Below are 17373 nucleotides of genomic sequence, written 5' to 3'. Positions count from 1 at the left end.
GTGATGAAAATCTTTTTCATACGGTACTCCCTCAATCATAGCTTTTTTGGAAATGAGGCCTTCTCGTGTCCCTGCGAATGTTCTCATTCAGGAATTTTTCTTGACTTATCTTGGTTTGTCTTTATATAAGGCTATTGGTTGAAGCTTTTGTTGATGGTATTATAATATACGTGGTAAAAAATGAGCTTAACATTTGAAAAGACCACTTAAACCATTTCATGCGCTCGTCCTCTGATTATTAAATCATTTCTCCTGTGGAAAAGTCAGTAGCGTTGCAACACGTGCACTCCAAGGAAACCGATAACTACGTTACTGATGCTTGTGTAATTTTTTATTTAGTGTTTAGGCAATTAAATTAATTTTTTACTAATTAATCAAATTATAGCGTTGTATCTATTCCAAGTTAATGTCAGCAAGAGAACTTGAACTGTCATTCATGAATCTGACTGGTTTGTTTTTTTCCATTTACGAGTATTTTTGTTTTGATGAGACTGGAGGTAAACAATTTAATGTGAGGAGGGTTTCTTTTAACGAATCTCATGTCTCTCATAAAATATTTCTCAACCGTTTAACTTACGACTTACATTTCCCCGAGGGACTGTCCATGGCGGATTTTTTATGAAACTTCCCATTTTTTGAGCTTGTTATAGATTGAGAAACTAGTTACTTCCAGCTAAGGTTAATGGAGTTTGTTAATTTTGTCGTTGGTTATTGGAAGAAATTAATTTTTTTAATTGCAGTTATTTTTTATTTCTCGTTGATGTCATGATACTGGCCGTTCAAATGCGATTTCAGTGATTCTTTCAACACTTCATAATTACTCAGGAAACTTCTATTTAAAAAATATTTTTCTTTAATTTTCCAGCAAATGACTGCATTTATTGTAGGTATTTCATTTGTTCAAATATAAGTGACTTGATTAAATGATTTGAGAGTATGAAAATGTATTGGCTTTGCTCTAATCAAAAAATACAAATATAAAGTGTATAAAAATATACTATTAACCATGCCTTTGACCAGTAAAGTTGCATCTGGTAAAGTAAGTGTTGCAATTTAAAAACATCTTGTGTGCCACAAGAATATTTAGGCACATTACCGGTTTCGGCTTCTTCATCACATTTTCGAGAGTACGATAATAAATTAATCCTAGAGGAATATTTTCGCCGTTTTATTTATGCCTGATTGGGGGTCAACGTTGTTGTTGTCGTCTGAATTCTCCCGCGCTGCGCACGGAATTTCTCAAGATCAGGTTCACGGACCACCTCAGCCAAGCGACCAGCTGCTCTGATGGGAACTGGTTTCAAAGGCTGCCCCTGAGGAAGATTTTAAACGGCGCTACCCATTAGGAGAAAAATTTGCTCCTTCATACATATATAATGCGGACGATCAAATGCGAAGATTCGCACTCGTGATCATCCTCCAGAAAGAAGAGGACATCATGCATCCAAAGTTCCCGTTGCTCCTGGTGACCGCAGCGGCCGTGGCTTATCTGGTGCAAACGGCTCCCTTGCAGACGATTCGGGACCATCCAAGAGTGGTGAGTCGAACTTTTATTTTTTTTATTTTCATAAATATTCATTAATAAATTAAATATCGAGGTCACTGCTTCCTCATTTGACCATTCAAACGCCTCATGTTTGTCGAATATCAGCGATTGAATTTTTTTTCAGACCACTACTTAAAATTTATTATTTCTTTCTTTATTTTCTTCTTAAGATTTTACGCACAAATTTTCGAAATTCTGTGTTCTTTTTTTCACCCGTAAAAATCAATAACAACTTTCATTATTGTTTCCTCCACGGCAACTTCGATACAAAGGTAAAGAGCGTTTCTCTTACCATTTAGACTAAAAGGTATTGAGGTATTTCTTTATCTTTTAGACCAAATGTCATGTTCATCTCTTGGTCCCTTTCGTTTGGCTCTCAGGATGGCGATTTTCGCATGCAATACTCTCCTCACCTCATTAATACCTGATGCATAGCAAAATTACGCTCTCTTAGCTAATCAAGCCGAGGGTTGGTTTGAATTAGTTGGGGTAGTGCTCAACCCAGACCAAGAAAAGTGCGTAAATATCTTTCATTCCTGAGCCATCTCGCACTTTTAGGAATGCAATCAAGGTTACCCAAAGACTTTACCCGGTATATGAAAACGGGACCCTTTTTCCAAAAGCTGACACATTAAGTCACATAAATAAATGTTCGTAGCTACCACAAAAATTGAATGTAATTGCTATTTAGTTTGAATGAGTAAATTTGCCAATTGTGCATATTTTACACTTATTCCTCCCACATTGCAAACGATTTTCCCCTCAACATTTTTCGTGTTGCATTCAACGCGGTACATAGGGAAAATGCTTTGTCATCTTAATAGAACCTTCTTTTAGACTTAACAGATCTCTACTGCAAGTAATTTCCCTAAGTGTCAAAGATGGATACTCTGTGAGGTTACGGTATTCGAGTTGTAATTGAAGCAGATAGAATTACTGGCACTGATTATTTTTTCGGACGTGATTCAAAGTTATTTTTATAAATAATTATCACGTAGGTGACCAATGTCTGTTGTTGCCACTATATGCAATAAATTTCTAAGCTTAAGAAGATCCTTTAGCATCAAAATAGTGATTGGTATTCATAAATTGCTTCATTAAAATTGGTGTGAATAAAATTCATAATTAAAGATTATAGCTCTTCTCATTCATAATTCTTCTCATTGTGATGGTACTGTATGAGTTAATATTTTGATTTCTTGCAGGCTAATGTGAATCGGAATGAGGAAATCTCTGATCCAGCACATTCAAAGCAAGTTCCGGTTGACTATATCATTAACCAGTCTCTGTCCGTAAGTAAATGGCCCTATAGGTATATAATTTGGGGATGTGGTACTATATGCTAAGCTAAAAGTAATCACTGATGCAGTGAAAACATTTAAATGTCAATATGATATTAATTGAAGATTCTCGCAATAGCTTTAATAGATCCTATTTAGATATTTCCTCAATAGTGATTGCATCTGTTCGATCACGCTTCATATTTTGTGACTCAGCTCGTTAGAATATGACGTAATAATTCCGCATAACTTTTTTGCCGTTTGTTCGACTAGGTTTATGAGATCATTCGATGTGTGAGGACGTTAATACTGAACAATACAAAGGCCAATAAAGGGTCATTCTTGAATGGGAATTGTGTCATTAGCTTCTGTTGGTGATTGCATTTTTATCTTTCATTTCTTTTTATACTAATTGCACGTGGTACTCACTTCTTCCATGGCTTTCATCAGTAATGGAGCTACAAGAGAAGTAAATGATTCTATTGGCTAACCCCTTCGATCTAACCACGTTATCTAAAAGTGTGTCACCTGTTTCACAGGATAAACAGCCTATTATGTGAGAGAGGTTTTTAGGCATGTTTGAACGAAAAACTGATTGATCCGAAGGATTTTGGAATTATAATATTCAGAATATGTTTTTTCTTTCACGGTCCTTAAATTGGTGCAGATGGGATTGGCACTGTCCCCTACTCAATTTTCCTATCCACTAATATTTTAATATTTTACGTATTACTTCCCTATCACATATTTCTTTACCAGTTCCTTATATTTTGTTCGAGGTCTTCCTTCTCCGTTATTGGCGTCTACTTATTTCTCCGAAATTGTCTTCATCAGGCCATCATGCCTCAAGATAAGGCCTATTACGTTATTTCCTCTTCTTATCAAGGTTTTTTACGGTATTAAATCGTATTTCAGCATTAGTGATACTCGCTAGTGGATCTTCCTAAATATTATACCTTAAGAATGATGTGTAATTTTATCTCCCATTTTTCGATGATTTAATTGTGTATTTGATTTTTTTTAAGTTATTTAACTTATTTTAAAGTAGGATATAATTTATAAATAGTGTTTTTGTGCATATTTTGACTTGCCACTTACGTATCTCATCTCCTTTTCAGATACCCATAGCCATTTTGCAGTCGTTGCAAATATACCTCACCAATATAACGAAAACAATGCCTCCGTACACGGCAAATGGCCCACCTCCTTCATATTAGGAATGTGGTGAAGAAATTCAACATTTAAATTATTTCATCGTAAAAAAATTATCAAATGCATTTACGTATGAACCGTGACAATACTACATTTTCATCAACTCCTCATCACTGGACTCACGACACGCTGAAATAATGTTCGGCTGAGAACATCGGAAGATACGATGTGACATCACCAAATGCCCTCCTATTCTAAATATAATTTCGCAGATTCCCACCCTCTTAGTTGCAGCGAAGCGACCTCTGGCGAGATGCTGATAGCCCGAGTCGGCAACGGAAGGACGTTTATACGTCAGAACTATCACTGGACCACTCCTTGGTAATAATGTATGTATATTTTCGATTGGACCCCCCAGGGGTTGGTATTTGTGATAAGATTGCCTCTGTGGGTCATTTTTGACCTAAGTGACATGACATCGATAACCTTCTTGGGCAATGGCCAGAGTGTCCATTTCATGGAAGAGATAAGGCCTGACGTGATATGAAATAATTTCAGTGTAGAGAAAAACACTTCGCAAATCCCATTGTGAAAAGGTTTGTTTCTATCCTATGCTTCGATTAAGAAGTACCTACTCTAGGCTAGACTTTAAGATGTTTATACGGCATAGCGAAACCTGGGTTTGGACTCAAGAGTATAATGTTTTCAAATTCAGGACTAATTTTGCCATTTTATGTATGGAAGCAAACGCTTGATTTCTTTATGTTTTAATTCATCTGGTCAATAACATATATCGTACATAGTATCATTCATTTTGTATACTGTATGTAGAGAGAAAATATGTGGCCAATAATCCTGTGATAAAAAATTACATTGTTAAAATCTGTCTGAATTCAATAAGTGTCCTGTTGTAGGTACGAACAGAGTTACTAGTGTAAAATCTGTTTTCATCTTCTATCTTTGTCATTAATAAACGCCTATCTTTTTCCCCGTTGTATTTTTTCTTAACAATAGTGCTCTAATGTTTTGGCGTGGTTTTCCATTATCATTGCCGTGGATCGTTACGCCGATGGGTTATCGCTGCGAATCTATTGCTACTTATAGAAAGTCATCGAAAGGTGAATTATATGATAACGCAATAACCAGAATCCGATTGTATTTTCCATCGTCAACTAGGATTATCCTCATCAGTGTTTTACCCTAGGGTCGGCAGTGTGTCAGTGAGACAGGTTAGCGAAAACAAGGATTATAGAGAGGAAACATTCGTATAGGTCTACTTTGTGAAAATAGTTTCTTCTTTGCTTTGGCGTCACCTGTACTTTAAACAAATTATATTAAGAATAAGATAAAGTTTCACCTGTCAATTTGCTTGTGTCGTATAAGTGTATGCGATGCTAGATCAAAATTAAATCCTCTATGTCGCTCTAAAAATCTTTTAATTTTGCGTATAAAAATACTGCATAATCACGAGCTATTGGCTAAAATTTTACAAATTACCCGTCGTCATGTGGTTACATGAGGATTTTGCTCGTCAAATTACTTGAGGCAGTATCAATATTCGAAAATATGGCTTTAAAAAAAATATATGGCTTACAGTACGAGAAATGGCTGGAAACGAACTTTAATTTGTATAAAAGTTACACTTTAATTTACATAATATTAATATTACAAATTATACGCTCTAAGTTGACCATTATCTTGCAATAGGCTTTAAAAAGTAAGTTTTTGTAATATATGATCAAGATGCATGTGCGGAGTTCTCTATTGATGTTGGTGAAATGATGCTATACCCTAAAATACTCATAAATATGCTGCTTTGTGGGTGAATTCATTGATTCCTTCGCTAATCCTCCATAGTATGTCTAGTGACCATGAGCATTAGGGTTCACCAGTTTGTGGAGGGACTGCTGGAGTGACTGCAAGATGCCAATTGGAATCTGTAACGAAAAAATATCCAGTAAATTAGATTTTCAGCAACATAATTCATATGGTATGGTATTAGGAGGAGGCGACCGACAGATAAGGCCATTTACGCCATGAGGGAAGGGTGGTAAGGATGGGTAGAAAGAAACTCGGCGACGGTATTAGCCTGCTCTTAACGAAAGGCGCCAAGGGGACCACGGCTTAACGTCTCATCCGACGGACAGAGTGTTGCGTTTGAAATGTCCTCCACACTTCATTCAAGCAGGGATCGGGCAGTCTATGAAAATTATCTACCACCGCCGGGATTTGAACCCGAGCCCTCAGGGTGAGAAGCTAGCACTCTAGCCACCACACCAACCCAAAACTCCTTAATTCATGTGATTACCAAACCAGCCTTCGAGATCAAGATTTTGATGATTTATATTGTCGATATTTTTCAATCAGTTCTCAAAAATTAGTGCTCTTTTGTCAAAGTTTCCAAAACTACTTCAATTTTGAGTAGTTTACTTGATGGAAAACTTAATGTATTCGTTAACACATATTAATTTATTTGCTCTTCAATATGAATAAATTTATACTTTGCGGGGTTGGTAGCCAAGATAGTGTACATCTGAGCCCAGCTGCGAAGTAAAACTGCATATCAAGACTTGTAAAAAGTTGTACGACCCAAAATTTAAAAAAAAAACTATCTGGTAGGAACTTGGATTAATTGGTGAATGAGTATACACATAATGGATGAGCGAGACAAAATTCTCAACCCCATTGTGTTGAAACGGTGATTTTATTCGGGAGGCGTAATGATGAGGAAAGAAGTATACAATGAGGTTTTTAAAAGAATAGAACAAATTCCTCACGCCGTGGAATGGTATTTGTTACGTACATGGCAGTATGCTTAATTCCAACCTGATATCTTGGCAAAGAATGTGGAACATTACCGTGACGACGGAGATAATATTTTGAGGGATATCGGATAGATTCGTGAGATGACCTTTGATGAGATGTCAGAGGTTTAAGTGCAATATATTGGTGGATGACATATCGCTTTGGCATGAAAGACTAAGCGAATTATTCGGCTAAGAATTGTGATGCAGTAAGTTGTGATTTAGGCGATAGATACGGTGCAATAGCAAGTGATTGAGAGCCAAGTTATCGACATTAGGCGGAAATATTGCTGATTTCGCCACAGAGGACTATCTGAGATTATTGCGGTTTAATTAAAGAAGAAATGGGTAAGTTCCTTCAAATAGCAAATGATGATGATGCTATCCATTGTACTATTATGACTTAATCTGTTGTTCTTACGGTCTCGGCGAATCCAATGTGAAGCGATGCATTTCGAAACCATTTTTTAATAAATAAAATGGCCATAAAGTTGATTATTTGAGACTGTAAATTACACTTTTACTGCATTAATTTATGTTCTGATTTTATTCTCCCTCCACGGCTTCATAGCCTAAGCTACTTTTACTTCAGCTCCATGTACTGTGGCAGCGCAATTTCTCATATACCACACCTTGGCCTGTAAAAATCATACCGAAGTACGTAAGCAACATTTTGAAACCGTCTTCCAATATTTGTAAGTCATTTTCAGAACTGAAAGTATTTAAAACCTATTTATGCAAAAATTATACGCTGGAATATAATTTTTAAGCTGTATTCATCACACGTAGATCTCATATTTTATGTACACATATTTATAAGCGTGCGCCCGAGTCTCCATGAATTTTATTACATTTATGCATTTTTTAAATTATCAAGCTGCGTTATTATTGGTTAATTTACATTTCATTGATAAAAGCTGCACATATCGTGAAAAACCATTGGAGTATCTAAACACTATGCACACATTAAGCTATCTCTGTAGGCGTTTTAACTTTGTTTTTAAATAACATGTTGCTAGAGAGCATTTATAGCTCGTCATACGTAGACCATATTTTTTATATATGCATATTTATAAAAGTGAACTCGAGTCTAGATGGATTTTATTATATTTATAATTTGAAAGAATAATTGAATCACTTAGGAATTATTGATGGCTAATTTACAATTTATTGTTAATATCTGTGCATCTCATGAAAAATTGAGTATCTTAGCGTTAGGTTTTATATTTCGTAAATAAGTCACTTGATGATAATACAGAATCTATTGAATCCGGTTGTTTGAATAAAAGGGTTTGTGGAACATTGGCAGTCACTTTAAATTTACCATTTGTTAGAATTCATGACAGATTAAGCCTGAATCAATAGTCTTTATCTGTAATGCTAGCATGGCAATCCAGGCAGTACTTTTTCTCGATTTGACTATCAAGTGTTATATTGCGTCTTTAAATATTTACTTCTCTAACAAGTGTTTGGAATACGGAAAAACACCCCAGTACAATCCTCCCCTTCATTCTCCCACTCGTCTCTTTCTCTTCACTCTCTCCAGTACGTGTCTCACCCACAGGGAATTTAATCGCAATTTTTCAAGAAAAAGTCAACTAGAAATAATACACAATTCATTGGAACCGTTGCTGTGAATAAAAGTCTTAGTAAGTTTTAATTTACATTACGTAAGAATTCCACCAGATTCGGCCTGAATCAACTCTTTGCCCTTGATGTATGTCTATGCCTTTGATTTCTGATGGGAAGGTATTCGTGGATGCTAGTGATCACTCAGTTTAATAGGATACTTACGGCCAACGCGGATCTCACTATACTGCTGACGGCGTCATCTCCGTGGGCGGCTGGCGGGTGATATCCCGGTGCGTGATGATCAGGAATTGGCGGGTAACGATTCACAGGATCCGCTGAGTGAAAGGAGGCATCGTGGGGTATCTGTGAAGGATCAGATGAGAAAAGTAGTTTTCTTTCCGATAAATTGTTTACTTAACATTTGAGTCAATATTTTACACAAAACAGATAGTTATAGCACTTGTTTATGAGATTTGTCCTTGTAATGTACGTTTAACGTAGTAATGTCTCCGGCTGGATGTGTTAAAACTTTCATTCATTTACAGTAGTATTAATAGGTGTCAACTACTCATTCACTCAGGTCGCCATAAGCGAGTATGCAAACATAAGTGGATATAGAAGGATAGACGTAGAACGGAGAGATAGAACACGAACTCATGGTGGTGGACGGCACATATATGATAATAATAACATCGTCTATATTTATAAACGTATTTGGGACCATCAGGTTCTCGATTACTATGAACTCATTATTTGACAAGCACACGCAACCATTTCTTGGGTTATTTGTTAGGTTGGCAGGTGTTTTAGGTTAGGTTATTAGTTAGGTTGCCTAGCGAGGCATTCCTTTAAGGTTTACTTATCCTAAGGCTAAGTTTTAATTTAATTAGAAGTGAGACCAGTGCTAACGAATTTATTGCCAAGGTAACACTTGAATCTTTCATACCACTGCCAAGTTTGCATGGAAATTTATAAGAGTGTAGTTGTAATTATTTTTTTAACTTGGGTTTCTCCTCGTGAGAAAGTCACATTGAGTCTACACCCCAATTCGATCTTTAAAAATAGCCACATTGACGTACTAATGATCTATCGTCGTAAAATATTGTAGTTTTAGATCTAATAAAAATTTTGGGCGTTTTATTGTGTTATAATAGTTGAGTTATCACGGATCTGAGGTTGGTAAATTAAAATTGAGAAGCTATTCCGCTTTAGAGAAAACTTTATATTGTTAATTATTCCTAAACAATTTCACTACATTATTATATTTACTTGACTTGGATGTGAGGTATTTTTTTTTAATTTGAACTGGAAAATAACTTGGCAGGAATATTTCTCGGGTTTCCCACCGGGTGTCGTATCGGGTTGTAGTTCCCAACGTTTCCATGACTAAGTCCGTCATCGTCATCAGGGGTTAGGACGATGACGGACTTAGTCATGGAAACGTTGGGAACTACAACCCGATACGACACCCGGTGGGAAACCCGAGAAATATTCCTGCAGAGCATACGCCGGGAAAAACTCAGATTCTACATGGAAAATAACTTAATTCAATGTATTAGTCCAAAGTCAAATATAATGTTCATTCTAGTGTACATCCTTTTTAGTCGATCACTAAGAATTGGTTTTCTGCTTGCACTCTTCTTTAGAAGTTTATTTCAAATGTGCAGTGTTGAAATTATGTATGCAGCTCAGCGTATTTATGAAAGAGAGAGAATTTTTCAACGAATTTCGTTGTCCAAGGTGTGACTTCGAGGAATTAGCTTGTCATTGTGATGGAATACCAATGACTGTTTTTTTTACATGAACTTGTTTATACGACCATGGTGTCAACGTCGTTCGTCATCATCAGGTGCAAAAAGCTCCGGTAAATCACTTAGATATGCCTTTACATAAGTGTTTCGTTGACTTTACCTGATCATAATGTGCAACATTTAAATCTGAGTTGTATACATAAATTTATAAGGAAGAAAAATTTCAATACTTTTTAACCATAAGAATGTTTTTTACCCCACTAAAGAATTTTTAAAAAGCGGCAATAAATGGCATTGGGCTGTATTTTGCTGGGGGCCTTTTTGTACATGTATTTTACCTCGGAATCTAATAAAAAATTCGATCTATCAGTTTTAAATTCTAATTCAAGTTATGATGAATAATCCTCAATTTTAAGGCATAGTGCCTTATTCGATGCGTAATGCTTTATATAATCACTAACACTTCGGGTGGCGAAATCAAAGGAGGCTGAAACTCGTGACTCGGATTAATGAACTTACGCTTCACCCTTTCGTCTCCGCGTGGACTGAACCTAATTTTGGTGTCGAAATGAACCTGATTCCATCCGAAAATGTGAAGAATTCTTCAGCTTAATTGCGGGAATAAGGGTTGGTCATTCAAAGCAAACGTATATCGAACAAAAGAGAAATCTGCCTGATAGGCAGATTACCATTAGAGATAAACCATTGATGGATGATATTATAGTTTCCTGCGTGACTTGGTTTCCAATTTAAGTAGATGTAAACGATATCGTAGGCATCCGATCAGACTATGAAATCTTTGATGGCGAATGCGTAATATTTAGAGGGTGTTAAATTTTATTTGGCAGCCAAGAAATATATAGTATTTCGTCAATGAAGACAGCTGAGGAGGATAGTTAGTAAGGTAAAGATTTGAAAAATTGTAAAGATGGTCAATTACCCCAGATACAACACACCACGACTTGGGATCAACTGTTAATTGTTCCATGGGGTCGACGTAAGACGGAGTGTTCATTCAGATGCTAACGAGATACCTTAATATAGAAGAAGATAACTTTATTTATTCCTAAGGATAAGCACATATCCTTGGATGCGATTCGTGTGGATTTCAACACTGTGGTGAAGTCCGTTTGGAAATGATTTTCCAGTTTTACCTGTATCATTTACCGATATTTCTTCTCTGGTCAATAAAATATTTTTCAGCAACCTACATTTTTTGATGAATTCTTCTCATCAATTCATCGGGAAAGAACTAAATCCTGCACTTATATTTTTAAATTTTTCTGTATGTGTGTTCCTGTTGGCTCATCGTCTGTAGCGTTGAAGGAAATCAGGTATATTATTCTCAGAAAAATTACAAACTGAATCACATAAATGAATGTCCTGATGAGAAAGAGGCCCTGAATTAATGGGTAAATTATTGGTGTATGTCTCTTCAGAAGGAAAGATAAACTAAAGTTCCATTGGATGTTTGACGTTAATACTAAGAGTCATCAAGGATCTAATTTCTAGGCTTTTTTATATTCAAGTAGAAAGTAACCTGTGCAGACCAGTGCAACCAGTGCAAATCGAAAAAGGTTTTGCAGTGCTGATCTCTATTTATTCTTTCCATATTATTGTGCTAATTGTGAGATATCTGGTTCTTAATCAATATTCATAATTACTCTTCCTTTTGAAGTCCCCGTGTGAGTGGGAAAGAATAAATGACGATGTTTTATTCGATGTTACCAATATGGGTAAGTTATCTTTGGCCTCTTTGGTAAATCCCCTTAGAATGGTCTTTTTGAAACAGGACATACTGTGGAAAACAATACCATCCTCTGACCGCAGTGTGTAATCAATCCTAGGAAATAAAATACAAACTTCGATTAATTTAGAAATAGGACACTTATTGCTCATTGTGAAACACAATTTATTTCGAATTCCATCCATTTGGGCTGAAATTTTCATTCATATGTGCATGGAGTATTCGTCGCCGTCATCGTGAATTACCACCCTTCGTCACGTCACTATCACGTGTAAAATTAGGAATGAAAATTATCCTACGTAGTTGCGAAACTATGTTTTATTCTCCGAGTTGTCAACGCTATAACATGTACGGAATACGTTCTCGGAAATCTATGTGTTTTTACCTTAAGGAAGTTGGGTGCCATAAAAATATGTGATGTCAATGGAAGAAAAGGTGAAGACACCGAGAAAACTGGTGAAATCAACGTCACTCTTGCTCAAGGTACACAATAAATTCCCAACAATGCACCCTTTTCATCATCAGCCACCTCGTGTCTTCAGGTTTTTCAAAACTTTTGACCATTAAAATGACTATGATTATTAAGTTGTATTAAACAAAAAATTAAATCGTTTATTCAACCATTTTACACAATTTTTCCCCTGAATTCTTTAATTTTAATTACATTTGATTATTTCTTTTATAAAGGATGCAAATCAAAATAAATGCGTAAATGTTTAGCTGTTGGGAGATTTAAATGGAGAGCTGCGTTATTTTTTCAGAAATGTACATTGTAAATGTTAATATTTAGTATTTGAAAAAGATAAAAAAGTTAAAGTAGCATATCTTTCATTTTTATTAGATGTCAATAAATGTATGAAAATTCGTTCCAGAAAAATTACAATGGGGTAAAATCACAATTTATCTCCTAGTCACCTCCGTAGTAGTTCGACATGCATACGGAAAATTCCCTTGAGAAAAAAAAACTGCCAAAAAAATTGACCTTCTGGGAGTAAATCGACCTCCAAATGGTATTGAATTTACGCAGAGAAAAAACATTTATGCCCAAGAACGTACGCCCTTTTAATATTTTTGATCAGCCTTTCCTTTCACTCTGCGTGTTAAGCCATGGCTACCGGATGAAGTGAACGGAGGCATGACGGTGTATTGCTGTATCTGAGGACTTAAGTCATATCAATGGGAGATGCAGTTCTAGATCGGTGTAAGAATAGAAGCATTTTCAGCTGCAACGCTCATTACTTTTTAAATCTCTGAGGGATTATAAATAGTACACGAATCGATGACGCCTGAAGCTTGTATAATTTTCCTCAATTATTCTTGATGAGGCTGATGCGAATCAATAATTAAATATAATAAAAGAAAATATACAGAAAGGTTGGAGAGACTTACATTGCCGCCACGAGCAAAGTAACTTTGAGGATCCAAAATTTTTATCATCGAATGGCGGAGGGACTTTGAATTAAGCGTGCATGTAAGTTTCAAGCACTGCGATAGATTTCACTGGTATGGAATATTTTCGGCGGGTTAATGGAAATGATTAGAATGGGTCAATTCCCATTAGGAGAAACCCTTATTTGGTGCATCTGCAAATATTTCATTCAGAGTCTTGTTTACATAATTTTTATTGCTCGGAAATCACTCTTTTTCCTCTAAATAATTTCAGGGCAGGGTTTAATCTTCAATTTTTTCTCATCCATCTGAATTCTATCACAGATCACGATGTTGTGAGTCAATGCGTTTGCAATATAACGGCTCGATCCAAGGCTTATTAAGAAAATAGAAGACTGGAGAGGGAGAATACGAATGCGACGTCTTGACTCGCCATAAGTCAAACATAAAGGATCTACAGAAAATGTTTCCTACAGGAGGGATATATACAGACAATTTAGTCATCACTTAAGGGCCCCTTTTTAATTAATCTCCTCTACCATGGCCACTTCGCACCTTGACAACTTTATGTTGGGAATAAAGGAAGGAATTGCCAGGGATGTGAACCCTATGTGCCTATGCACCTAGTAACTATGTGGGTGGCCTAACTTTCTACCCACTTTTCTATCACGCTTCCATTTTATATACATCGCACCGTGCCCAACAATAGTAACTCAAAGGAATAGGTTTCAATAGTTCTGGGAAAAGTTCACTTCGGATAACACATAATTGTATGAATGCGACAAATTCAAGGTCTGCGGGCCACTTCCTTATCCTGGACCACCTGCGGGTTCTTAACAGTTAGAATTTTTTCCAGATAAAATCACCTGGCAAGTTTTTTTTTTTGGTGTCCAGCGACCCTGGACACTACGATCTAGCGCTTTGAACGGGATCACACGCCACGTCACCCCTTTGTTGCCTTATCGATCACAGATTAGCGTGTGAAGTGTGTAATGAAACACGGCTTATTCGCAAATTGTCTGGCGGATTTTCCATCATCAAGACCGAACTTGAAACACTTGATTACGAATTAGATGTGAACATTCATGGGGTCTGCGTTGAGGAGACCCCAGTTCTTCTCGCAGAAGCTTCATTTATTATGCCACTGTGGGCGGATTGTAATCGGTTTTCAGAAATGTCCGCTGCGCGCCGATGGGTGGCGAGGGATTCACTTATTGTCAAAATTTACATTGTAATATTTGAAATCGCGAGTAATATGTTTGAAAACTTATAAATTGATAGATAAAACCATCATGAACATAAATTTCGGTTCATCATCATTACTGGTCACCAATCCTAAGATTGGTTTGACGCAGCTCTCCACTCAATGATCCTATCAGCTAATATTTTTATTTGGGATGTGTGAGTACTCGAAAATTCGAGCCGAGTCGAGTAGTTGGTACTCGACTCGAGTGTTTCGGGTTGCATTACGAATGTCGAATCGAGTAGTTTTGGTTATCGAGGCGGGTAAGTTCCAACATTTTCCGACAGGAAGTGCTTGCATGAAATTCATGTAATGAACATATCATTTTTAAAGCCGATGCGTCGTTCTAATTTAAGTGATACTTTTGTACCCTACCTTACTTTTTAATTCAAACGCTGTGAGAATAGATAAAACTGTTAAGATTTCTGAAATAAAGTAAAATATGTATCTTTAAGGTAACTTTAAGGTCGGACAATGCGGTTATTCCCAATTTTGACACAATTACCATCAACCTTCCTCATTGTCGAGTTTCCCTTTTTACATCAGGCTAAGGATTCAGATGTGAAATTTCACAAAGGGTTTGGAAAAATGAGAATATGCTGGATAATGCATTGTTTATCGCCTGGTCCAGAAATCACCATACTCGATTCGACTCGATACTCGCGAGTAATTTAAAACTCGACTCGATAATCGACTCGAGATCAAAAAGTGCTAGTCGCACATCCCTAATGTTTATACCTATATATTTCTTCTCTTTCACATACTTCTTTAACTGTTCCTTATTTTTTGTTCGAGGTCTTCTTTTACGTTCTTACCATCCACTTGTGCCTCAACGAAATTTCGGTTAAAAGCTTTAATTTTTGCTTATTTTTAATTGAATTTTGGATCGCTCTGCCCGTCAGTGACACTAGTGGCGACTTTTGTAGACCCATTTTAATGCACGATGAGTGACAACAAATCTAGAGACCAACTGGTGAATCCCATATTGTAATATTCGTGTGTGCATTTGCCCCTTACGCTGAAATGTTGAGTGTAGCTCGTCATTAGATCTTCATAATTTTAGCATTATTTAGGAGAAAATGTAAATATTTTGACAGTTTAACATTGGTAAAAACATCCATAATGTACAAAAAGGATTCATATTTCATGAATTATGATTTTGGAATCAACTGCTAATTTTTCCATCGGATCGACGTAAGACGGAGTGATTCGGAGTGTTCATTCAGATGCTAATAAGAAATTGTAATATAATATTTCTCCATGAAAATACTTTTTCTTCTCTTTTTTATCGATAAGTCGTTTACATTGTATATTTAATAATTTCTAGCTAATTTGGAGATTTCTAATTTTCATAGAAATTTTCTACCCTGTATTTATTGCCTAATTAACTGATGCTAATTCATGAATTTTCGTTTACCCGATGAGATTTGATGAAACTAAATAATTCGGAGGAATATAACGATTTTATACGAGTAGCGACCGCTGTGATTTCGATGTTCTTACGGAAAGAGTTCATGAACAATATGAAATAAAATCACTTTTTTCACTGTTCTACGCTGAATACAAACTAAGAAATTTCCTTACCTACCATTCTATTTAAAAAGAACCACAGAAAAAATACATAGAGGGTAAGAGCGCGATATTCAGAAAATAAATTGATGTGGAAGGGGTTAATACAGATCACTGCCGTATCTCACTTACCACTGCATTTAAGTCCTCCACTGGTGCCGATTCGGCAAACCACGCAGCGCCCACTACCACCACCAAAAGCAATGCAAACTTGAGGAACATGTCTTCTTCAGCTGGCCAAAGGTCCGTCAATGGATGCAGCCCTGATCTGTCCTTTATATATATCCCCTTGGACTCGCCCAAGTGGACTGGGGATGCGATCGAGTTATTGTTCAAAAATCACCGGTGTACAAAAAAGCTAGAAACCTGTTCTCGGGCGAACTTGAGAAGCCCGTGGGTGACCTTGAGTGTCAAATGCTGCCGACTCAGTTGCCCACCGTGCTAGCTGAGGCGAATGAGGAGGAAGTCTTTTGCTAATCTTTCCTTCCCATCGTCTCTTTTGGAGGAACGGGTGCTTTCGTCGTCTCGGTGAAAGGCTATGTCCAAGGATTTCTTAAATTACTTCCTTGCACGGGACAGAGCAAGAAACTAGGCTGTTGTGATGTAATGAGGCGTTAGAAAATTATTTAAATTTTATTCAATCTAATAATATGGTGGAATTCGATTTAATAATATGGTGGAATTATTATGCATTGCAAATTAAAATTGCTAGAAAATTTCCACAAACGAAATTTATTTCATGGCAATTTGGTGCAACCAATTTTTTTGTATTTTGCGAAAATAACTCATTCTAAAATATATGTGGGCAATTGATAGTGAGTTTTTATTTACAATATTCAATCATAGTGTAATGGGGTAACCAACCCGTGCGGAATTATTTTCCGACTAGTCATGGTAGATAATATTAAATAAGCAGTAATATGGTCAGAGCATTACATTTTTTTTTATATTTTGTTCTTAAAATAAACCCACAGCAAAAATTGCTTTTAAAGACTCATTGAAACAAGATTGAACACAAAAGAGAATTTTTTCACATTGAAAATTACAATTATATATATTATGGCTATTTTTTATTTATTTTCAATTTTTATTTTTTTAATCTCCCTTTTGACTGGTGATCCAGTTAGAAGACTGCTCACTGTACTCTGTTCATGAGTCTGAGCCTATGAATCCAAGAATAAGCTTCACATGATTCTAATTCACGCATTGAAACCTATTGGGCCAACTCTAACTCAATCCTTCTTGAATGAAATGTCTTTGGAGCACCCCAACCTCCAATAACAAACAGAAAGACATTTTTAACTCCTTAGCTGAAATTCG

General features: G+C 36.3%; 2 protein-coding genes across 2 annotated transcripts; one reads left to right on the top strand and one right to left on the bottom strand.

Annotated features, from left to right (window-relative positions):
* Positions 1-989: 989 nt before the first annotated feature.
* On the top strand, positions 990-4965 carry LOC124162681. Its single transcript, XM_046539280.1, has 3 exons — positions 990-1537; positions 2752-2838; positions 3945-4965. Exons 1-3 carry the CDS (start codon positions 1391-1393, stop codon positions 4041-4043), a joined length of 333 nt encoding a protein of 110 aa, XP_046395236.1. The 5' UTR covers positions 990-1390; the 3' UTR covers positions 4044-4965.
* A 603-nt stretch (positions 4966-5568) lies between these two features.
* LOC124162682 lies at positions 5569-16329 on the bottom strand. The gene is made up of 3 exons (XM_046539281.1): positions 16186-16329; positions 8577-8717; positions 5569-5915 (listed from the first exon to the last, which is right to left on the bottom strand). The coding sequence occupies exons 1-3, from the start codon at positions 16273-16275 to the stop codon at positions 5841-5843; spliced, it is 306 nt and encodes a 101-aa protein (XP_046395237.1). The 5' UTR covers positions 16276-16329; the 3' UTR covers positions 5569-5840.
* Between the last annotated feature and the right edge of the window lie 1044 nt (positions 16330-17373).

Source organism: Ischnura elegans, chromosome 7, assembly GCF_921293095.1.
Source record: "Ischnura elegans chromosome 7, ioIscEleg1.1, whole genome shotgun sequence".
Taxonomy (NCBI): Eukaryota; Metazoa; Arthropoda; class Insecta; order Odonata; family Coenagrionidae; genus Ischnura; species Ischnura elegans.
This window is presented reverse-complemented; position numbering and strand designations above follow the sequence as displayed.

Bases quoted from the DNA above. Each gene is read 5' to 3' on its own strand.
- LOC124162682 (XM_046539281.1), bottom strand. From the start codon at position 16,275: ATGTTCCTCAAGTTTGCATTGCTTTTGGTGGTGGTAGTGGGCGCTGCG. The intron at 8,718-16,185 runs GTAAGTGAGATA...GATCCTTCACAG, and splicing joins TGGAGGACTTAAATGCAGTG to ATACCCCACGATGCCTCCTT. The intron at 5,916-8,576 runs GTAAGTATCCTA...TTTTCGTTACAG, and splicing joins TAGTGAGATCCGCGTTGGCC to ATTCCAATTGGCATCTTGCA.
- LOC124162681 (XM_046539280.1), top strand. From the start codon at position 1,391: ATGCGAAGATTCGCACTCGTGATCATCCTCCAGAAAGAAGAGGACATC. The intron at 1,538-2,751 runs GTGAGTCGAACT...GATTTCTTGCAG, and splicing joins TTCGGGACCATCCAAGAGTG to GCTAATGTGAATCGGAATGA. The intron at 2,839-3,944 runs GTAAGTAAATGG...TCTCCTTTTCAG, and splicing joins TCATTAACCAGTCTCTGTCC to ATACCCATAGCCATTTTGCA.